This window comes from Boleophthalmus pectinirostris, unplaced genomic scaffold, assembly GCF_026225935.1.
Source record: "Boleophthalmus pectinirostris isolate CB_2022bp ecotype Guang Dong unplaced genomic scaffold, ASM2622593v1 HiC_scaffold_12, whole genome shotgun sequence".
In the NCBI taxonomy this organism is placed as follows: Eukaryota; Metazoa; Chordata; class Actinopteri; order Gobiiformes; family Gobiidae; genus Boleophthalmus; species Boleophthalmus pectinirostris.
Window position 1 is genome coordinate 26,254,861 of NW_026571018.1, and position 24,661 is coordinate 26,279,521.

The 24,661-nt window shown below is 38.1% G+C and overlaps 1 protein-coding gene across 1 annotated transcript in view; it reads left to right on the plus strand.

Moving 5' to 3' along the window:
* Positions 1-24,661, plus strand: part of trpc4a (transient receptor potential cation channel, subfamily C, member 4a) — a 78,325-nt gene that overhangs the window by 30,983 nt on the left and 22,681 nt on the right. Inside the window, exons 2-3 of the mRNA XM_055148252.1 lie at positions 22,417-22,658; positions 23,717-23,935. Coding sequence (XP_055004227.1) covers positions 22,500-22,658; positions 23,717-23,935 — 378 coding nt within the window. The 5' untranslated portion in view covers positions 22,417-22,499. The remainder of the gene's footprint in view (positions 1-22,416; positions 22,659-23,716; positions 23,936-24,661) is intronic.

A 24,661-nucleotide genomic window follows, 5' to 3' on the forward strand; every position in this document is an offset into this window, starting at 1 on the left:
ACTAAAACAGGACTAAAACAGGACTAGGACTAATCTAACTGTAATCCAGGACTAATCTTGGACTTGAGATGGAGAACACCGAGCCTGTGGAGCAGGGCGACAGCTGCACTTCTTCCTGTGGGGCGCAGCGCTCTGCACCAGTGTTTACCTGTCCTTTTTCCTGTGGTCACTCGACAGTCTATGCGGGCATACCTCCGGGCCCATCCTGACATTCAGTTTTGGTTCAGTTCTGGTTTGGACCTGGTTTGGACCTGGTTTGGACCTGGTTTTGTCCTGTTTTAGTCCTGGTTCAGTCCTGGTTCAGTCCTGGTCCCCTCATGTCTCAGGTCACTATAGGACAAAACTGGAGATAACATAAGCCTATGATTTTTGACCATTGCCAATAGTTCCGATTTGACACTTAAAGTTGTAGACTATTTTATATTTGTTATTTTTTACATCCCATTTCAGTAGAAGTGGGTGGACATCGTTCCCCCGCGTACCCCCTACGCACTCTCACGTACCACACCCACTACACCCCTGTTTATTGTCATCTAAATGTTTCTGATGTTACTGCTTTGTGCACAAACATGAATTAAACCATTAACACATGGGGAGGGTGAGTGCACGACCTGCATTTGCCCCATACAAGTGACTGATATGCACCATCAGCGCACAGAGCAGGATGTACAGAGCAGTGCTCATGTGCACTATATGTCTCTTGAGCCTCTGTACAAAGCTCAGCTGACTGGTGCTGCCAAGAGAGCAGCACATACCGGACGTGTGTCTGCTTAACTCCACTGTCACAGCCCTGAGCTGTCAATGAATGCGAGCGATGATCCCTGTCAGAGTCTAGTTGCTCCACGGCTTCGTGCAGTTTTCTACGGTCCTGATGGGAGTCTACCTACTGATGACTAACTTTATAAACTAAACAAAAAGGCACAATGGGAATAATTTGGTCTTAAAATTAAATGTAGTTGAGAAAGGGTACGAGGGTGTGAGGAAATCCGACATCTCAGCATTAGGACCGCAGACAGAGTAGGAAAACACACTGTAGGACAGCGCTGTAAACGGCCTCATGTGAATGAGCAGCTTTTGTACAGATCCAGATCAAACCAAATATAGAGCAGTGCTGAACCACTACAGGAAGCGGGCAAGAGGCTGTGCTCTGCTGCGGGAGGGCATTCGGAACATCGTGAACATCACGCTTGCACAAGAACACATTATGAATTTCAAGCATTTATCATCCTGATATATTTCCAAATAAAAGAAGCCTTAAGCATGTTACACTGTGTTTTTCAGTGGACTAGTTTAATATTTATTTTTACAATTCTGGCAATTCACTGAACACTCCACACCACGCCCTCAGTCTGCTCCACTCCACCTGATATTCAGGCACGGCACACCTCCTGTTCAGAGCTCCACACAATACACTTGTGCTAGTGCTAAGATTAGGGGCAAGATTGGGCCCTGTGACTTTAAAGTCATGTCCACTTAATTCCAAAGTCACTGACCACTATATTGATGTGCACAGAAAAGTGCAGAGCAGACTGGTTCATGCTGTCAGAAGTGATTAGAATCCCACTTTGATATTAACCAATGTGGACAGACTTTGCGTGAAGTATGGGGCCTGCTTTCACCTGTACACCACCACCAGTAGTTACTATAACGACTCATTTCACATCAAAATGAAAAGGTCAATGAAAAGTCAACCCACTCACATTTAATAATACACAATTATGTGGTTAAATGGGGAGACCTCATAGTAAAGCCCAAGGACACAAAAGACTATATATATAAAACTAGCAATCGCTTCTCCATCTAAAAGTCTTGAGAAAATCAAACCTTGTTTAAAAATAGAGTCTAAATAAAAGGCTTATTGGAACTGTGGTGGGACTTATTTGCATCCCTTTTTTTAAGATTGCCTGTAACCAGCAGAATCTCTTGCAACATCAATTACTGTGAGAACACTTTGGCATCAAATTTGAATTTTCCCTAAACAATCTGAGTGCACAAAGGCAGAATGTCAGACTAACCCAACTGGAAAGCATGTTCATAATCCCACACATAAATAAGGCCAAGCTTTCACAGGTCTTTGTTGATTTACTGCATGGAAATCTTAAAAGCAAACTGGAGCTGGAATAAATGTTATAATCCAGCTAAACGCTATGGTGTGCAGAAACACCCGAGGCACAGACAGATACCGTTTTACTAAATACATTTTCGGAACCATTAAATTACATTGGGATGCCTGACTATTTTGAAGATTTAGATTTTTTTCATATTTTGTATATTTCTCGTATTTTCCTTTACCTACATAGTCTGTTCAAACAGTAGTCTACAAGAAAAAAAACTATTACTACTACTATTATGTTGACATGTGGTTGGTTAACTGATGATACAGAATTTGTAACACAACTGGTCTCACACAAGTGCTATGCTAACTGACCTTCTTAGTTATAAACATGGTGCCAACCAGGGCATAATGTTTATTGAATCTCCTTGTGAACCTCCATGTGGCAACATAGTCAACTGGAACAGAAAATACTATCATGAATCTCTTGAGGTTGCCTTTCTACAGATGTAACCTGTAACTTGGCCAGTGACTTGCCTCCACTGAGATAGATTTAAGTTTTGTGTCATGCTTTGGAACAGCCCTCAAGCCAAGCAATGGAATCTTCATACTGATACAGATACTGAACCCTTAAAGGTACTATATTAAACACAATGGACTCTTGTGAACTTAAAGCCATGTTAGAATGTTGTTTTCTCATCAAAAACATACCTGCAATTGTGTTTTATTTCATTCATACATATTTGATAAATCCTTTATTATTAGTGTCTCTACATCTCCAAAGCTCAAAATGTTCCACCTTATGATGTTTATGTACTGGTAGTTTTCAAGTTAACCGTTTTCTTCAGTAGAGACTGGCAATTCCAGGTCTGAAATTATCCAAATGATTCTAGTGAAGATGTATGGAGTTTAAAAACACAGTGGAGAACTTCCTGTATTACCAAATTACATCACAAGGTGAAAGAAAATGTTTTATGTTTGAGAGAATAACTTAGCCTAAATATGCAGAGTTTGTGTGTTAAACATGTGTGAATGATACAAAACACAACTCCAGGTATGTTTTGATGAGGAAACAACATTATAACATAGATCAGAAAATAGCATCATATGGGCTAGAAAGGTTTTCCAGTGCTCCTTTAATGTAAGACATTTGTTATGGCATGAACCAAGGAAAAAGACAAAAGCACATCAACAGAAAATTGCATTATACTGTATTCAGTATACTTTATTTCACACAGTAAATAAAATGTGCTCAGGGCAATGTCTGAGATATATTCCAAATGCAGTTTTTAACTTTGTCTTGAACTGAGTAGGAAAGCCCAGAGTTGTGTTTCTTGTTTAAACATAATAGCTCTGCAGTCTGTATTGAGGAAGCTGCAGTAAGAAAGATAAATGGTTCTGGGCACTGTGCAGGAAAAGAAAAAAAATACTTTTTGAGAGCCACTCAAAGAAACCCATCCCTGACAGAAGACATGTTGTTTTTCAAACATGAGATGAACCTGACATCGTGACAAAAATGCTTCTTGTGTTTGTGGATTTAATGAGCACTTTGGTCATAAATAGAGCTTTTTATGGACTCTGGAGAAGACGAGGAGAACCATGGGATAGATACAGAGGAGTCAGAAATACAAAATCCACTTTTAGACATTGTTTACTATGCTAACATTGTGTATGCATACTGTATTTTCAATATTTATACATTCCCCACTGAAGAATGAATGCCAAATATACTGAATAAGCCTGGAGTCACTGGAGTCCTCTGTGACAAATCCATGGTTTACAAAATAAGGTTGCAAGGACAAATTTTACCCAAGTGTGTGGTTCGTGTCACACTTATTTTTCCCTTCCCTAATTACTTATAGTTGTACTTGAAAGAGCATCTGGTATGAATTTGTTTGAATCAATCTTGAAAAACTATCTATTTAACCAAAGATTAAATGCTGTTCACAAAAGGGAGAAATTATTGTGGTGATTTCTTTTACAAAAACTACAAACCTCGCATAGACATTTTTGAGCTTAATCTTTCGTTATAGTGATGAATTATTTTGCCGTATGCGTTTCATGGTAAATCCATCATTCTGAAATCTTTGGATAGGAAAAGCGTGAAGTCAAAAGCCAGGCCACTGCATTAGCGCCTTACACAGACACAAAGACACTTAACAAAAGGCTGACTAGACCCTGTATCTCATATCTGTGGACAGACTGAATTTAAGGTCGGAGGAAGGCAAACACATAAATCAATATAAGAAAAGAAGTGACACTTTCCACTGAAGTTTTAAGGAGAGACGTCCAAAAGTTCCCTAAAAACTTTAACCGTATATTCTTGTACAGTACTGAGCCGCAGTGGTCCGTTTTGGATGTTCAGTGCATTTGTGTTAACACCCACTCAGTCAGCCTGACAGGGAGGTTTGGGCTACAATTCTTTGCACAGTGCTGAGAGGTGCTATGCCTAAAATGGGCTTCTGGGTACTTACACACTTCTGTCAGTTTATGTGGATGTCCATGTTGGGACCAGCTGTCATCCTTGAGTCAATACTCGTTTGTAAAGTAGATTCCTTAGCTTGATACATTTCTGTACTTTACAATCTGTATTATTTTTTAGTCAGTGGTGGAAGAACATAATTTTGTTACTTGACTGAAAGTACAGATACTGGAGCGAAAAAATTCTCAAGTAAAAGTATCACACAAAAATCTACATGAGTACACATATTAAAGTACTTAAAGAGTAAAAAGTAAAAGTATTTTGTGTGCTTATTTTAAATATCTTGAATTTGAAGAAAATGTGAGCTGATTTGTATTTAGCAGAAACAATTTACATCTCAAACTATCATTACAAATACTTTTACTTTTCAGTCCTGTTCACAAATATAGTGGAGAAAGTACATATACTTGCTCTAAAATGCAGTGGAGTATAGATACTTAAATGTATACTTAAGTACAGTACTTTTCTTTTTGTAGTTTGTTATGTTGTACCACTGTTTTTAATGCTAGTATAACACAGTTGTTGTTAAATTAAATATGAGGGACCTATTGTTTTATATAGCCTATACTTAAAATTAGGTCAAACTTATGTTAAGTAATTTTCACTTGTAAGAATGTCTATACATTTAAAAACATTACAATGATTGTTAGAATGACAAGAATCATGCCTTCTACTACCCCTACTACTGTCAGTGCTCGGCTTCCATTGGCCCCATTTAAATCGATTTTAGAGATGACACTACTGAGATGTCTTTCAATACTTTTTCTTCAGAATAAAATTAGAGCTCACTGAGTTGTAATTTGATACAATGCCTATTCTTGTTAACAATTTCCGATACTCTGGATGCGGTTTGAATTCATCCCTTGAATCACTTGGTTTGTTGTTAATAGTATAATAAGTCCAGGGATCTGCTCCAGTCCAGGGATCTGCTCCAGTCCAGGGAGCGAATTTTGGGTCGCTGAGTGATAGAGACAAAGTCAAATGAGGTGAACATTCATTTCAAACAGACATGAAAATGAACAGTGTTGTGACCTACAGAAAGCTCTCAGGGATGTCTTCAGGACACATGAGAAGCCATCTTTCCTCAAACACAGCGTCTCCTATTTTGAGTGTGTTCATAATATCCCAAGTCTGAGACAAAGAGGAGAATCAGCATTAGCGCACAGGACTGTCACAGGATTGGATTTAAAAATTGAACATCTTACCAAATTCAGAAAAGGTCTGGTTTCCTCTTCATCTTTCCCCTCCATCTTAAAGTCCCACATCTGAACATGGCTGGACCTCTTTGCCCGCGCCTGCACTTTGCCCGCGCCTGCACTGCCCTGGTCATGTGGTCAGTAGTGACTGCAGAGGACAGCAGGTAAGAGTGACTTTAGCGTATGCTCCTATTATGACAATGCCACTATGGTCTATAATACTAGAACTAGAACTCCTGTTTGTACTTTGGTGTCCTCTACTTTAGTTGCTACTACTCTTTATAGCCTATTTCATCTTTCCAATAATATAAAGTATTCCCTTGTTTAAACTGTGATTGTGTTGTTCAGTTTTTATAAATGCTCTTCTTTTCAAGGGTCATAGGCTAATACAACTTTGATAAATACGTTGAATTGCAGACGACTGTAACGCACTTATAATCAAAAGAGTTTCGTGTTTGGTCTTTGGGGAAGGTTATAGCCCTTATAACTCATATTCTATCGAACATCTCTCCGACGCTTTCTACATTTTATTCCCAGAGCCACTTGCACAATAGCGGTGAACTACAACCTCTCATCGTAATTACTACAGTGTTCATTTCAGATAGAGGTATAGTTTTATTATATTATATTTTCTCTGCTGATATCTTCAGTTCTTTAGTAGTCTGCATGTGAACCCATTGTTTTATGTAACCTACAGAAAATTAGATAGACAATACACTACCAAATATGGCATTAAACTTATAAATCTCCATAGAGACAAGGAGGCGACACCACCAGGCTAATTTACAGGTGAGATCTGTGAAGAGGCGTCCCCACTCATAGTAAGAATGCATGTTTTTAAGGGTATTTTTGAGAAATAAAAACACCCGTAATTGAATAAATACATCTTATATAAGTTTAATACCATGTTATAGGACATAAAAGGCAAAATAATGGTGGCGGACCAACGGAAAAATATTTAATAGTGTCATTTTTTATCATTTTTATCTTTACTAAATAATACAAAATAATTCCATATATCTTGCTTTAAATATTTGGTATCTTTCATATGTATCTAAAGTGTAGAAAGTAGAAAAAAAATTTAAATGAAGTGTTGTGTCCAAAACTTTTGACTTGTAGAGTATGTTAAGTAATTTTCACATGTATGAATAGGATTAGCAAGAGCAGTGAACTACACTCCCTTATCATAATTACTACAGTATTCATTTCAGATGGAGGTATAGTTTTGTTATATTTCCTCTCTGCTGATATCGCCAGTTCTTCAGTAGCCTGCATGTGGTTTATCTCCATGGAGCAGTACAACTAAAAACCATTGCAGCAGCAGGAGTAGAATAGGCTTACTAAATGAGGTCTAATGGGGTTTGATAGAGAGAAATGGAGAGAGTCTTTGCCATAATGTGTGCTGATAAGCCTGTGCCTGTATAATTCACTCCTATGTAAATGATGGCTGTATTAGATGAAAGATAAAACTACATTAAATCCAGAGCATTTGTAGAGGTCAAATGTACAGCTTAAGGAACAATGTGACCAAAATGCAAGACAGTGATTCTCAAACTGTGGTGCATCTGTTTAAAGCTACAGCCTGGTTCATTCTTGGTCTAGAACTGGTTTTGTTCTGGTTAGTCTTAGTCAAAACTTTACTTATTTATAGAGTTCTGGTAAAATCCTGGCAGTGACCACCGTGTTCAACAAAAGTCCATTGAACTGGAACAAATTCTTCAGTGTGAAATGCTGATACTGTTATACTTAAATCAAAAGTACAACATAAAAGACTCCGGGCCCCAGCAGAGAAGGGCCTTTCTGCGCTATAAATAAGAAGCCAAATCGCTACAAATGTTGGCAACAAACTGCTCCAAAGTGGGTGGATTAGTCATTGTGAGGTTTCTCTGGGGTGTGTAATCCACATTAAGCATTGCATTAAATAATCTGGCATTAAACAAAGCAGGTATACAAAAATAAGATCTTATTTTAGTAACAACATTGTGGCCTTTTATATTGTATAGTGTGTTGTTTAGAAGATAAAACTGTGTTGGCTGGTACCTTGTCCAGGTCTCTCTTGAAAAAGAGATTTTGAATCTCAATGGGACCTCACGGTTAAATAAAGTTAAAATAAATTTAAAAATTAATAAAACAAAAAGTAATTAGGGTTTGAAGAAATTAAACTTTGTCTTGAGAAACAGAAAATGGGAACTATTTACTTTAAGAGTTTTGCTGAAAGTATCTGTACACCTCATTAGTGGGACTTAAACTTCAACAAATGCATAAATGTTTCTTTGTTATATCTGCACTTCTCTGACAAGAACATTGACAGTGTTTTGTCAGGGACTAATTGGTTGATGCTAGAACATATTTTGCCATTAGAAAATGCAAAGTTAAAGTTGTATTCACATAGAATTTTAACTGAGCATCATTTGATTACAAATACTTTAATATTCCATAATATCTGCCTGCCTGTGGATTACAGGTGGAAAATAACACTAGTGCTGCACCTGGTACAATGCATCTCTCCTGCAGGTTAATGTAGAAAATAAATAGTATCATGTGACAATTTTACGAATCTTTTAATCAGACACAAACAACTGCTTTTTTAATAGCTTTTTGGAGGTTGTGAGGCTTGTGTTAAAACAAAGAGAAACCAATTAAAACAGAGCGATTGTTCTGTCTCATTCAAGTGAGATGTAACCAAAAGGTTGCTGAAGATAAAACTTTATATAAAAGCTACATTTGTTGATGCTAATTTATGGACTCATTCACTGCACAGATTTGTCTTTACAAAAGCTAGTGCCTTTCTCCCCACACAGAAATGCTTTTAATGCTTTTAAAGGCAGAGTGGGACGTTCACTTTAGCACAGACACATTCCTCGTAATCAAAGCCTCTACTGATTGTGGAAATTAAAGGGGAGGAATGGCCTTTTATGAATAATGTAGGAGTTTAAGGCAGTGCTGGATCAGCAGATGGTAATGGCAGGATCCACTAAAGCCAAAGCCTTATCACAATTGGACAAAGTTTTACATTTATTCATGCTATTCCCCATCTTGTGTATATATAGGGATGAAAGTGATTAGAACCTAACTCAAGATATGTACACTGGCACTGCAGGCATATGAGCACCACTAACTAGGTGCTTTATTCATCACTGTTGCATTTAGTGTATATAATATAAAAGATAAAAATTAATATGATGATTTCAAAGGCTAATCTACTATTGTAAAAAAAATCACCAAATTTAGCAAACCTAGACAGAAGAGACAGAGCAGCTCCAAGATAACTCTCTTAAATTCAATTACAGAAAATCATGTAGAAATATTATTAATACATATTTTTGCAGTCCAGTTTAAAGATATAGTGGACTGATGCAACAAACTAACAACCATGTTAACAACAAGAAGAAATATATAACATATCTGGCTACAGCTGACCTTTATATTTTAGTCCCAAACAAAAGTCAGGGTGGTCTTTCCAAAAATACACATTAAACCGACAGTGCACCCCTCTGGACACTTTTCACTTTTACTTAACAGAGTTATGTAATGCCCCAGCCCCTGTCCTTGCCACATTTGTGATAAGGTTAGTAACATGGAGCTCAGCAGACCTCCAAAGTGTGCATTTTGCAAAGACATTTTGGGCTGGTATTTGTCACATTGTAGGGAGTGAAATCTGTACAGTATCTGGATATTTTGCTTTGTGAGGATCAAAAACCAGGTCCCCATAAGATAATCATTTAATATTAGATCAGCTGTATGGGTAAAAGTAACTCTTCTTTTGAACAGTCCACCTGCTTTTCTCCGTGGAGATCTTGTTGCTTTGTCTGAAACGGTCCACAGTTTGACATTAAATTCACCAAAAGGACAAATTACAGGTCAGATTTGTGGAGAGGTGACGTAAAATTGCATGTTAAATGTATCTAAGCAATAATAAAACCACCTATAATTGAGTAAATGCGGTTAGAGGGCCCGTATTAAGCTAACTGACTCTTGACTCTTGTGACCTTTAAGCCATGTTAGAATGTTGTAACCTCATCAAAAACAAACCTGGAGTTGTGTTTTGTTTCATTCACACATGTTTGAATTTTCCTGCATTATTAGGTTGTCTATATTTCCAAAGCTCAAAATGCACTGTTCCACCTTGTGATGTCATGAAACGAAGTGTTCAAGCTAACAGTAACCTTTTACCATTTGTTCAGGAGACACAGACAATTCCAGAGAGAGTACAATGAGATTCATTTGGTCTTTTTACAGACCAAGAGTTTGTTTTCATACCTGACAGTTTCGACTGCTCACTAGTGAGCAAAAGAGAGAACCACATTATGGACTGGGATAGAGCAAACATCATTGGGACAGAGGAAAACAAACATTGCCGTTGGATTAAAGAGGCAATCAAATACGGAAACATGCCCACGGGACTATAAACCAGGACGAGGGTTTTTTTTACTCTCACACACCTGGGATACTGTCCTGAGGAAGTCGGGCTGCAGACGGCGCTGTCATCCTGCCTCCACCCATAGGAAGACAGTGCCAAAACCTGTGTAAATCAGCTGACCGACACGTCACAGTAACATCACGTGACCACTCTGAAGAAGAGCACTAGTGAGCAATCGAAACTGTCAGGTATGAAAACAAACTCTTAGTCTGTAAAAAGAACCTAATAATATAACATACAATTCTAGAGCAATTTTTGTATTACCACATGACATCACAAGGTGTAACAGAGTGTTTTGATGATAAAACATAACATACATCAGAAAATAGTATAATATGGGCCTTTTAACAAGTAGTTGGCAGACCCCCACCAGAAAGGTTACTTATGGGTTAATTTAGGTTAAGGTTAGGTGTGTGTGTGCGTGTGCGTGCGTGTGTGTGTGCGCGCGTGTGTGTGTGTGTGTGTGTGTGTGCGCGTATGCGTATGCGTATGCAAACCCTGTTTCTTCTCAGCCAGAGCCAACACTGTTCCAGTCCAAGATCCAGTGCTTGCTTGTCCTTGGCATCACACATAAGATTAAACAAATATTGAGCAGCCCCGTTTAACTGGAGTCACCAAAACAGGATATTTATACTGAGATAAAAATGTCAATCAGCTTTTATGCTTTTAAAAGAACAGCTAGAGACTCAATTGGCAGGACTTAAACTACAGCATTAAAGAGCCCATATGCTATTTTCTGATCTATGTTATAATGCTGTTTCCTCATCACAAACAGACCTGGAGCTGTATTTACGATATACACGAAGTGCTCCAACTCCATACACCTTCACTGGAACCATTTTGGAAGGTGGACTAATAGTGCAGGGTAATTTAAACATGCATGAATGAAACAAAGTACAACTCCAGGAATGTTTTTGATGAGGTAACAACATTATAACATGGCTAAAAGCTCACAAGAGTCAATTTCGTTATAACAGAGGGCTTTTAAAGCATTGAATAAACTGAATAATATGGTGGCAGAGTCATTTGCTTTTTGGCCACACAAGGACAGTGTTGGTTTTGTTAGGTTTTCTACTTCCAAATTGCAAATGAGCAATGTTTATTGAATTCTCGATGAGTGGTGAAGAGGAGATAGATTAGTACCAAGGATTATCTCAAGAAGAATTAAGACAGCGGTGTCAAACTCAAATTCACAGAGGGCCAAAATTAAAAACTGGGACTAAGTCGTGGGCCAAACTAAATATTTATTAAAAAATTTCAGCAATATCTGCATGTTTTCTCTTCTTTCGAGATATGTAATGTTAAACCTTTTCTTATTAAAATAAATGTTTAATAATAGTTTTGCTTAAACATCTAATACAGAACAAGCAGAATAAAATAAAATAGTAACAAAATTTTAAATAAATAATGTCTCTATAGCCTATCTGTAGCCGGTGGGCAGCTCTAATACTTATTTGATATGATCTTGCGGGCCAGATATAATTATATTGTGGGCCAAATTTGGCCCCCGGGCCTGAGTTTGACGTATCTGAATTAAGAAATAGACAGACAAATAAGTAACACCAATGAATGCAAAAACTGTACAAAATAACCATGTAGCTCCACACAATGTTTGTTCAACTGTCTCAAAACCAGCTATCTTGCCTATAAAAGTATAAAAGTTATCATAGCAATATAGTGTATTTTTCTGCCTTCTGTTGGTCTCACTGCTTGTTTATTGTTTTTCTTCAGGTTTAAGGTTATAGAAACTGTGGGCTTGTCCTGGGTGTATAAAGCCACTCTAAACTGCAATATCGGGAAATGCCCTGACTTCTGCGCTCTGCTTTTTGACACAAACAGAGAGTGGTGGACTCTCATGTCTGTCACAATTGTTTTTATTTGATTTATTCTTGAGCCTTGCCCCTAAGCTATAGCCTACACAGTGCACACCCAGAAATCTTTGCTTCTCCAATCCTCCTGCAGAGCTTTGTGAGGATGCTCCTGGGCAGTGGTATTATAAATTATATTTGTAATGACTTTGCTGGTTGCTGAAATGTCAACCTTCTCACTGTAATAGAATCCACTGTGTAATTATTTGGACTCAAAAGAAAGATATAAATAGCAAAATCTTTAGATTTTTTTTTGTTTTGTGTCCCAGTTTATGATACATTTATAATATTATGACTGTTTAAAGGTACTATATTACACAAAATCGACTCTCCTGAGGTTTAAGCCTTGTTAGAATGTTTTAAAAACATGTCTGGAGTTGTGTTTTGTTTCATTCAGCCACAAGTAATGCTTTATTATTAACATGCTTACATCTCCAAAGCTCAAAATGTTCTGTTTCACCTTGTGATATCATGTAGTGGAAGTGACTCTAATGAAGGTGTATGGAGGTGTATTTAAAAACACAGTGGAGCACTTCCTGTATTACCACATGACACCACAAGGTAGAACAAAGTGTTTTCAGACAAACCATGTAGGGTTTGTGTGTTTAAACATATATGAATGAAACAAAACACAACTCCAGGCATGTTTTTGCTGAGAAAACAATATTATAACATAGATCTGAAAATAGCGTCATATTGAGCGATGCAGCCCGTTATCAGTCATATTGTAAGTGATCTGAATAGTGATAGTGATCCACGTAGTAGTCTTGTCTCACTGCAGAGTGCCCCCCGGGAAGGACATAGATGGATCAATTTTAATTACCCCAGTCACCTTTGAGTGAGCACCAGAGTAATGGACATTTAAACGTCTCCTGTGACCACGGTAACCTGAGGCAGACCTGTACACTGCACTGGTAAAAATGCCGCGCGAGAACTCCCACGGCTGGACTCAGGAGAGGAGAGGAGGGTGAAGAATCTGCGCGTTACATAACAAAGCCAAGGACCGGGATGTACCGTCTGAAAAGTGCAAGACAATTTTGGAGCTTTTTATAGAGATAAAAGTAAAGTCTGGGTCAGTATGGTGCAAAAAGGGATTTACCTTCGTGTTTCAGAAAGGGGAGTGTGTAGGGGTGATACAAGGGACATTCAAAACAGAGCTGGCAATCACAGGATCCCTCATGGTTCAATATGATACATGATACATGGCTGACAATCCGATATTATCACAATATGGCGATGGATATACAATTGTTGATATATTGCACATGATATTCTCTGATATATTGCTCTTTTTTAAGAACTAAATACATTTTAGCAACAATATTTCTATGTTAAATCACTATCTGTGCAAGCGTAAAATGAAATACATCAATTTTAATCATCAAAACAGTGAATATGTCAAGTTTCATGCAGTCACTAAATAAAACATACTTATGGTGATATTTTGATACAGTATCCCATGATAACACTACTGTATCACCAAATTTAGTATCACAATATACGTGATACTTACCACACTCCTAATTCACACCACAAAAAGTATTCACAAAACACTAAAGTCAAAAATGTGTGGCCAGCTTGTCAAAGCTAAGAAAGGACGGGCCTAGTCAGTACTTGGGTGGGAGACCACTGTGAAAATCACGTGCCACAGGGGTGCGCCAGTCACAAAAACTATTGTTGTGTCCTTAGGCAAGTCACTTCACCCACATTGCCTAGTATGAAAGTGGAGTGTGCGTGAGTGATGTTGGTGGTCAGAGGGACCAATGGCACCGATTGGCAGCTGCGCTTCAGTCAGTCTGGGCATCTGGCAACTGTGGCTGCAGTAGTAGCTTACCACCACTGGGGATGGAGTGACTGAATAATGCTCTGTAAAGTGTCTTTGTGACAAATGTCTGTGAAAGCGCTATATAAATAAAAATTACTTACTTACTTACTTGCATAATATACAATACAGTATAAGATTATCTATACTTGCATTGTTCCATAATACTCAGAAAATGTCCATGTGAACACTGTAGAAGCTATAATTCTCTTGGACCTCTTGTCTCTGCCCTTGAATGCTTTGTGGAAAATAGGATTTAACTGTGGAGAATGTAACATTGTGGTGGAGATACAGTATGGACAAGATGACATTGACACTGCCAGAGAAGGAGGAACTGTGAAAATATTTATACAAAGTTTGACTATTATATTACCATATAACACATACTACTACTGCTGCTACTAGTATGGCTCTCGCAACAACAATTCTAAATCTTATTCATTTATTTATTTATTTTTTATTTTTTAAGTTGGATAAAAAAGCATCTGAGTTTAAGAATAAAACTATACAACTAAGTGAGACCCATTACTTTAGAGTCTATGTACTATATGAAGATATTGGAAGTTATTGTACTGTAAGAACTAGAAAAATATCTAGTATCATAAAGGTCCTATTTTACACAAAATGTACTCTTCTGAACTTTAAGCCATGTTATAATACCTGTTACCTCCTCAAAAACATACCTAAATTTGTGTTTGGTTTCATTCATGCATGCTTTATTAACCCTTTATTTTTAGTCTGTCTACATCTCCAAAGATCAAAATGCTCTGTCCCACCTTATGATGTCATATTTTCAAGTTAACACCTAGCTTTTGTTCCATAGAGTCAATTTTAGGGCTGAAATTATCCAAATGATTCTAGTGAAAGTGTATGGAGTTTAAAAACACTGTGGAGCACTTTCTGTATCATAGTGTTTTCCGTTTGTGATGAAGAAACAACATTATAACAGCAATCACAAAATTGTGTTATAAGAGAGACCACCACCGCTCACAACTCCACTCGCAGTAAACTTATGCGTGTTTGTGAAAAGGCTGTGGTTGTTGATGCTTTGAAGCAGTAAAAAAAAAAAAAAACATGCAGCCAAAATCCTCCGGAGCTTTCCCGTTCACCTTGATGAGAAAGACACCATCTGTAGATATCATGACACAAGTGAAAAGGAGCCAATGTCTATAGAGTCTAAAATGTGCTGCCAAGGCTGGAAAGTTAGAGAAATAATGTCCCCCAGCTCCAACTCTGCAACATGTCTCAAAAATTACAACAGCTCTGTATGGTGCAAAGGGAGCTGGCTATTAAATAAACATAACGCAGTGATTATCAACGTTTTCATACCACCACAGAAAGAATTCGGTTTGCAATTACTGCCGTCACTGCCGTCGACAAAAAATTAAAAAAAGCATGGGCTAAAAAATAAATTACAAAAACAAGCCAACTTTATTTGAATATGTTTTTCCAAGATGATATTGTAAAAGCAGCAATTTGGACAAAGGCAGATCACTGTATGCATACATATGAGTGGCCGGTTGTCCAAAACTGATCTGCACCTACTTCACTTCCCCATCTAAAAAAGCTGTTCTAAAGCTATGCATGTGGCCCAGAATCCATGCATGTGAATACTAGCTTTAGACAATGCCTTAAAACCTGTAAGCAGAAGAATAAAATATCATTCCCGGAACATACTCTTACCCTTTCAGCTGCATCAAATTTATCATCAGCCAGTACAGTAAAATAATTGACTTAATCCAGTCCAAGTCTGGGGCTGACAAAGCAGATTCACAAACAATGATTATATTTTGTCCCCTGAACCTGTCTGGGCTGCTGTTTGAGGCTATCCCATTTAAAAGGCCTTTTAAGGCAAAGGAATCAGCTGCAAGACTATTTTTAGCATCAATAATATTTTTTGATGTTTGTCCTGTCAGCTATGCAGGCTCTGTTTCTGCGTGGTAATGTTCTCCTAAGATGTTTTATAACTGCAGTAACCAGCATGCAGCTCACAAGGATTAAGTGCCTTTGTCTCATGTTCATGTTGCACTTTTTTGGACAGTCTGATGCTTATGTGTTGAATGAATGTAATTTTGCACTGGCCACTTCAACAGTACTTTGTATAAACCACTGTGTCAGCGTTATATATTAAAGAAAAAGGAGTCGTCTTGTCCTCAGGCGAGTTGCCAAGTTTTATGTCATTGCAATAAATCCTACAAAATACACCACAATGAGTCAAATAACAATATGAAGATCTTCTATTCTTGCAACACCATATGAGTCATAATAACAGCTAGTTCAGATTTCAGAATTCTCAAAAGATTGTGAATAAAATAAATATTTATTTGTGGGCACAGTGGATTATTGTTAGAGAACTATCCTTTGTGTCTCTGATTGGCTGTGAACCAGTACAGTGTTCTAATGATTACAATTCAGCATCTTTCTGCTGGTGCACAGTAGACATCCTTGTTACGCATAAATGAGGCTAGAGTTCTGTCTCCGTCTCTCCTCTGTACTCACACATCAAAGCTGTCTTGGCCTTAAATTAGCTGTGCCTCCAGGGGGGCAGCCAAAAAGTGCAAAAACAAAAAGCAGCTTTCACATTTCCTGTGTAATGAGTTTGTGAGAAGTGCTTAAAATACTGACATGTGTCAGTGATTACATTTATGGGTCAATTTAATATAACAGTGGAAGAGAAACATTTCTTCAGTCATATGCAATTTATTTAAATCGTTTTCACAGTTTACAAGAGATTGGTGGAGTTACCAAACATTGTTAGATGTTTTTTACTTGTTCTGGAGGTATTTCACCTCCAGCACAAACATTTTGAATATTTTGATCAGATTTTAATGCTGATCTTTGCAGAAAAGCAAGTTGGGTTAGGTACATGTCTTGAGAAGTTTTCAGCCTCATAATTGAAGCTTGAATCAACAGAACTCTGCAGGAAATATTTTTAAATTATTGTATCAATTAATGGGTCTAATCCCTCAGTCATCCAGGTAGAATCCATGGCAAAGGAGAATTCAGTTAAATTCAATACACGTTTGTCCAGTTGACAAATTTAATTTCTCCTTTGCTATGTCAATTAATATTATGTTAAATGTGTTTTTTGGGCTGGAGAACAAAGTAACTAATCAGATAAATGTTTCTCACCATATCGACCACAGACATACTCAAGCATTCACAGTAGCTGTCTTGTCCTGAGCAGGGCCAATCAAATACCCTCTCTCTCCTCTCCGAGATGTGTCCCTGGTGCCTCCTCATTGTGACTGAGTCTGCAGTCTCTCTACATAAACCCACACATGCTCACATAGACCTGGAGGATGACTGTGGAGACGCAGACAGGAACCCAGCGCACTGTTACTGTCTGTGCATTGTGCTCCAATGGCTGAGATGGAGAAAACTGCTGAGAAGAGTGTATGCAAAGAAACAGAGCTAATTACACTTAACACTTTTATATGCTGTGCTGAAGAATCCATCACTCCACTTGTCATGTTGATTGCAAGTAAAATGAAAAAAGGTTCCAAGAAAAGAATTCTGTCAGTGACTATAGTGAAGCACAGAGTGAAAAATAAAATCAAAAGAAATTTAGATAAATTTGATGTAATAGTTTATATAGGTCTACAACTAAACTGTTGTTCTAATTGGGAGGTGTCTGAATACATGATATTGCTTGATGTATATGAGGCTGTATTTAGTGATGAATACTTAAGATTAGTCATTAGGTTCGACTTGCACACACACATTCTTTGAGTTGTCCATAAAATTAGCATTCACTGTTATTTTTAGAAGAACTTCCTTTGTGCATTTTAAAGCAATGAAAATAGTCAGGGATTGTGTCTATAATCTCAAGAAAGTGTAGCTTTACAGTTTAGTCCATGGCTATTCTTAGCCTTTTTGAAACATCAATAGCCTACAGCAGGACCAGTGATGGACCTGAATGGGTAAAAGGGATTATGCTGTTATGCAAGTCTGTCTTCAGTTGGAGAGAAATTCAATTGCCGTGCTGTGCGCCTGGTTTGAACACGTATTTAGATGATTTCCCTCTCGCAGTACAATTGTGCTTAATGCGTCTCCAAGTGCGCACGACCAAACTGCAGCAGCGCCCTGCAGACCGCCTGCCGGGCATCTGCAGCTCTGCGATTATTCCTGGAGGCGCTGCTTTTTCGCTCAATCAGCCCCAACAGGTGGATAAGTGGAGCGGCCAAAAGAAGCCAAGCAAAGAGCACATTCTTCACAGTGCGCGAGGACCGGCACGCGCTGCGGACCCAGGTGTAATCCGCCAATCAAACTTCACCGTCGCCAGTTTTTTCGCTTTTCCAGGATTCCTCACACCACGAGCTCTGTTCGTTGCGTCTGTTTTTTCTTCTTCAATATGCAAGCGAATGGGATGAATACGGACCTAAACTGGATGTAGGAAAATTAACAAGTCTGAAAATGGAAGAGGGGAGAGCGCAGTAGACTGTAAACCAAAAAGGAAAAATAGTAACTTTAAAGTGTGAGTAAACTGGGGTATTCCCGCATAACCACGCTGCGCTACTTTTGGGAATGCTCATCTCAAGAAGTTCAGGCGGAGGATGTTTTTACGCATTTGGCACATTATTTTCTATTCGAATGATGTTGGATTATATTCAGAGGAGCCACTCTCGTCTCCATGAGCGAAGTTCCGATGCGTAGCCTGTCAAAGGTTGGTATTTTTTTTCTCAAAGGTAACATGGGCACATCTATAATTTACACAGTTATTTATAGTGTCTTCAAATTAGCAACACAATACAGAGAGCAGGAAAGTCGTTAGGCTTTGGAACATTTCGCTTCTAAACAAAAATATAAATGTCCAAATCTTTATATGAGGAAACCCAGGCGCCTTGCAGTGTCAGAAGCAGCGGGTGCTCGTGCAAACAGACCCGCAGTCATTAAATAGTAAATACAGACAATTTTATGATGCTGCCAATGCAATGTGAGCAAGCTTCTCCGTGCGCACTTCTCTGCTGCGTCTAATCAATACGAGTTTCAAAGTAAAAGACATTTTGCTCAACACATTTTCTTCTAGTTTTTATGGTTTGGGGCTAGATCACTCACATTTTCTCTCTATTGATCGGAGGAAGAGCTCAGTCACAATGCGTAAAGAAGCTTCATTCAGAGCGTTGTTCTAACACAAAGGCACTGCAGGGTTCATGTGTCTCTTTATAATGTGATATTAATGTAGATGTTGCTACAGTGAATGACATGATATTAACCAAACCTACTACTGCGAGACATTTAAGATCATATTCAAGGCTTCAATGTGGAAAAAGGCTTTAAAATATGTGAGCATGTTGATAATTCTGGAAAAAGAAAAGATGAACAACCAAATTTCCAGTGTGCATTGTGTTTTAAAATATCACCAAACATGATTGCTTTTGAGTTTGGTGACATAAATTATTGTTTGAAGTTTGATATGGCGTCTGTAAAGGAGTAATTGTTGGATAATGTGATTGATTAAGAGACTAAGTGGTTATGGGCAAAAAGCAAAACACATCAGGATATTGGGAAATGGGAAAAAGCAACCAAGCAGAGCATTGCCAAAGGAGACGTGCTTCCACATCAATCTAGTTTTACATTTGTAGGTTTGAATATATTTTCTTTAATCTTCATTCAAGTAAAATAATAATTTGAATGGCCTTCTGTATTACAGGAAATCTGGGGAATATGCTTTGGCTACTTTTGTTGAATGCTTAATTTGAATTTAAAGGACCCATATTATGCTATTTTCTCATCTATGTTATGATGTTTTCTCATTCAAAACATATCCAGAGTTGTGTTTTGTTTCATTCACAGATGTTTACCACACATATCTTGCATATTTAGGCTGTGTTCTTCTCTCAAACAGAAAACATTCCGTTCTACCTTGTGATGTCATGTAGGTAACACAGGAAGATTACTGTGTTTTCAACTCCACACACCTTCACTGGGATCATTTGAATTATTTCAGCTCTGGAATTGCAAATCTCTACTGATCTAAAGGTATAAAGTAGCTGTTAACTTGAAAACTGCCTTTTTGTGACATCATAAGGTGGAACTGAGCATTTAGATCTTTGGAGATGTAGACAAACGTACAATAAATGGTTGCTCAAACATGTGTGAATGAAACAAAACACAACTCCAGGTATGTTTTTGGTGAAGTAACAACATTATAACATGGCTTAAAACTCACTAGAGTCAATTTTGTGTAATAAAACCTTTAATATAAGACTGGTTCATATTGTTGGTTGGTCAGGAAAATAGATAAGCCCCTGTCTTTTTATATGACTGCATGATAAAACCCTTACCTCCTCTTTCCTGTAAAATAGAACTTTCTGATCCAAAAAGGCTTTCCGCATACAGCAGCACCACATCTTTATTTATGAACCTGTCTGGTGTTCTGGCCTGTCCAGGTACTGTTCCACGTATTTATAGTTGGACAGTAAATCAATATTTTCTTTCCTGATTACTTTTGGTGGTCTCGGTTATAGGGGGCTGAAGGTCCAAGCAGAGATTCAGCACAAAAATATAGAATCAGATTTCACCAAGAAGAAGCAGAAATGCAATTTTACCATCACAGAACCAATTTACAAATCTTTACTCCCCTATAATCATAACAAAGCACAATATAATAATACACTTTTACAGTACTATAACTTTGTCCGCATCTACTTTAGCTCAGTCTTTTATAGCCCACATAGACATTACCTGTTGTGTGATTGTGCACTGTTGCCATGTGATTTATTCAGTGTTGGTGATGAACATTTTCCCTTTGGGCAGTTCTGTATGTGATTCCAAGGAAATTGTTTCACCAAGAGCCAATCTAAACCAGGAACAGAGGGATAAAAAGCCAGGTGATGTTTGCAGTGTCTAATGGGAATATACTGTAGAGGCTTCATCATAGTTTTACGGCGAGTCTCATTGAAATTAGCCCTTATAATGGCAGTAAAGTGGCAGCTGGAGGGAATAGAATGACCATTTGAATCACAATTTCCTAAAAAGAACAACAACAATGTGATTACTGTGGCATCAAAGTGCACTTGGGACATTGTCTCTCTTGGCTTAAAAGCACATTCTAAATATATTTGAGAAGTAACTATCATTTAAAATCCAGTCAATCTTTTGATATAGGCACTGTGCTATTAATAAGATGTGGAGAATTAATTTTAGGTCTGTATCAAATAGCATTGTTATTTTTAGTTTTTAGGTTAAAGCGGTACAAAAACTTACATTCAGTTAGGGATGTAACAATAACTGAAATATCGAGATATCGTATCATCAAAGTTCTTACAATAATATCATGGACCATCACAATATATCGAATTACAAGTCTCTTTGCTTAAATTAAGAATTATGGTGCAGCAATAGCTAAAAAAAAGACAGACAGACCTTTGCTCCATTTCAGTGTAGACTACATGAATAAATAACAGTACTAAGCACTTTTAAGTCTTAGTTCATTGGATTAAGTCTTGTCAAGGCATTTTAAGAAGAAAAAGTAGCATAATAACAGTTTTGTTGCCTCCAAAAAATATCACAATAAATATCGTACCGTGAGATGTAAATCATGAAAATATCGTACCGAGAGATTTTGATATTGTTACAAATCTAATTGTGAGCCTCCCCACCATATTGTGAGCTTTCCCATAATATTGCAGTAAATATCGTACCGTGAGGTTCATACTGTAACGATATTGTATCGTGAGACTTGGATATCGTTACATGGCCAGGCTGGCGCCACCTAGTGCCTCCACTCAATTTCATTTCTTTCCAGCGACTAGGTTAGGAATTGGAATACATTAGACGGTTTGAATTTGGGCACCAGCCAATCAGCGAAGAGCCATATATTCTGTGTTGTCAATGATTCTCAACATCGAGGATTTAAAGCTGGAACAAAGAGAATGTTTGGTGAATTTTATCTGGGAAAAGCTTAATATACCATGTCATTGCGCATTACATACTTCACTACCAAATAGCAGCGATTGGTTAAATGAAAAAAAGTACCAGGCTATTGTCGAGCGAAGGACTCCTAACACTATGAAGTGAAAAAGGGCAGATGAATCAGGCTAATCATTACACCCCTTCACAGTAAAAAGTAGTGCCTATGACCATTGTGGCCAAATTACCACGAAACCTAAGGGACAAAAAAAAAAAAAAAAATGTTGTGAGTTTGGTCATAGTATGGACACCCCAGGTCTAGATGTTGTCTTTGAGTTACAAACTTCACTCACTTTGCCAACTCCATTCATATGTTACAGAAAGAGCATTCGGTAAAAACGGCCAAAAATCACTATGCAACTTTTTAGGTCTCTCGGTGGCGCTGGTGAAATTGGGAGTGGGCAGTGACAAGTATTAATAGGTTGGTATAAAGGAGAAAGTTAATAGCATGGCTGGCCAAGTTAACTTTTATCTTAGACAACATTCTAACCTCTTTAATCTAACATTAATATTTCAGTTTTTTCAGTCGTTAATTTCATCTAATGGGACTATAAATAACAACAATCACCTTCATTCACCAAAGTTAGATCTCATTCTTCTACTTCAAAAAACCTGTTTGCCTGTAACCCTAACCCTATCCTCTTGTCCCCGTCCCCTGCAGACTGTCCCCACCGGGCTCGGGACCAGCTGTAGCCCTGTTAGCCGTGTTAGCAGGTTAGCACTGCAGAGCTGAAGCCTGGGGAGATGGCACAGCTGTACTACCGACGGACCGGCAACTCGTCATACCGGGACCGCATCCCGCTGAGGATCGTGAGGGCGGAGTCGGAGCTGTCCCCCCTGGAGAAGGCCTACCTCGGGGCTGTGGAGAAAGGGGACTATGCCAGTGTCAAACAAGCCTTAGAGGTGTGTATGTGTGTGTGTTTCAATTAGATTTGGCCACCGCGATGGTTCTATTTAAAGTGTGATGGAAAAATAGATGAATGTTAAAGCTACACGGTAATTGGGCTGAGATGGAGGAGATGAAGGAGCTTTGCCAGGATGATTTGATCTGTTTCAAGAACATCTGGGGCCTGAATGTTTTCCACAAATAAATTAACAAACTCACAGATTATAATCACAATAAACGTCACAGGAATATTTTAATTGTAGTTTATTCAATCTTATAAAATTAAGCAGGAACAGTAACCATCATCACGCTTGTCAAATATGGTTACTGATGTAGATAGGAATAAAGGGATGTCAAAATAAAACGGTTAGGTAATGGTAAGATTTACTTACCCGGGGGGGGGGCCTAGCAAATCGTCTTTTAGTTCTCCTCAGTTGTCCATTTTTTATGTAATATATGAGTCTATTCTGTCTAATACTTTAGTTTTACTTTAGACATTGCAATGGTTAGATGTGCTGTTACTGAGATGGATTGTTCTGTCATTTAGATGAAATAAACTCATCATGCAAACACTAGAATTGAAGAGACATAGACAGATTTCACTGATCCACAAGGGAAATTATTTGGACACAGCAGCTCACTCATCACAATAAATATAATTACAATGAGCAGCTAGTAATACAAAAATATCTGTCTGCTATATACAAGAGGTCGTAAGGAGAAAGATGCAAAGATGAAATTCGTGATTGACTTGACCTAGAGCTATCAATTACATGAATAATTTGAGTTATTGTACTTTTCTTTGGAGTATGCTATAAATGTAGGTGTCTGTGTGCACCAGCAGAAGGACCCCGTGTATCACCACAGTCTGAGAACCATTGTGCTATAGCAACTCTCAATACAATGATCAGACTCTTAACATTTTGTAAGGCCCAAAGAAAACAGGTCCTACTTTTTCTTCTTAAATCAATAGTTACCTCCCTGCTGAGTAATCCATCAACATCTTAAATGCCAAAGCCAGTGAGCTTTTATAGGTGAAATGACTGACTTTTCCGTTACAACCTCACTTTGTCAGGAAGCAGAGATCTACTTCAAGATCAACATCAACTGCATCGACCCGCTTGGCCGCACGGCTCTCCTCATCGCCATCGAAAACGAGAACCTGGAGATCATCGAACTTCTGCTGAGTTTTAACGTGTATGTGGGGGACGCCCTGCTCCACGCCATCCGCAAAGAGGTGGTGGGTGCTGTGGAGCTGCTGCTGAACCATAAGAAACCCAGCGGTGGCATGCAGGTACGGGATCAGGGGAGAGGGGAGGGGAGGGGGGGTTGGTTATTTTGGGATATGTGAGTGCATCAGTGTGGAGATCCAGCTCACTGCCCACACAAGCAGTGAGCCTGACATTAACCTTATGGTGTAGTCATGTAATGTATTGTTCATGCATGATTCATGTCCATGTCTATTACCGTATGTCTATTTTTTTCTATCTCAATTACAGAGACATCTACAATAGTAAGAGGATTAAACTATATTTCTCAGAATGAACTAAAATAAATATTTAGTCCTACTATTTATAAATGTACTCTGACATTTTCCAGTCCCCATCCCAGATAAATGGTGCAGTTATAAGTCTGCAAACTGATGACATGGCAGAACAATAAAGTGGGGAATATTCCATCTGCTTGTCTCCATGGAGATGTCGTTCCATTGCCTGAAATGTTCTGCAGTATGGCTTTAAAAATTAGCTTGCTGGAGAGAATCAGATCAGACCACATCAGATATAATTACAGGTCAAATCTTTGCCTGGTCACAGTATAAATATATCAGCATATTTTGTTTAGCATACACATATACACTTGTAACTAAATAAATACAAGATAAGTGTAGTGTTATACTTTGGAACATTAAAAGAAATAGCAATAACATTACCATGGAGACAAGCAAGGTGACTCCTCATCTGAAAAATCACATAGTGCATCTTTTATGAGACCAGTCAGAGAGCATGCTCATCGTAATACT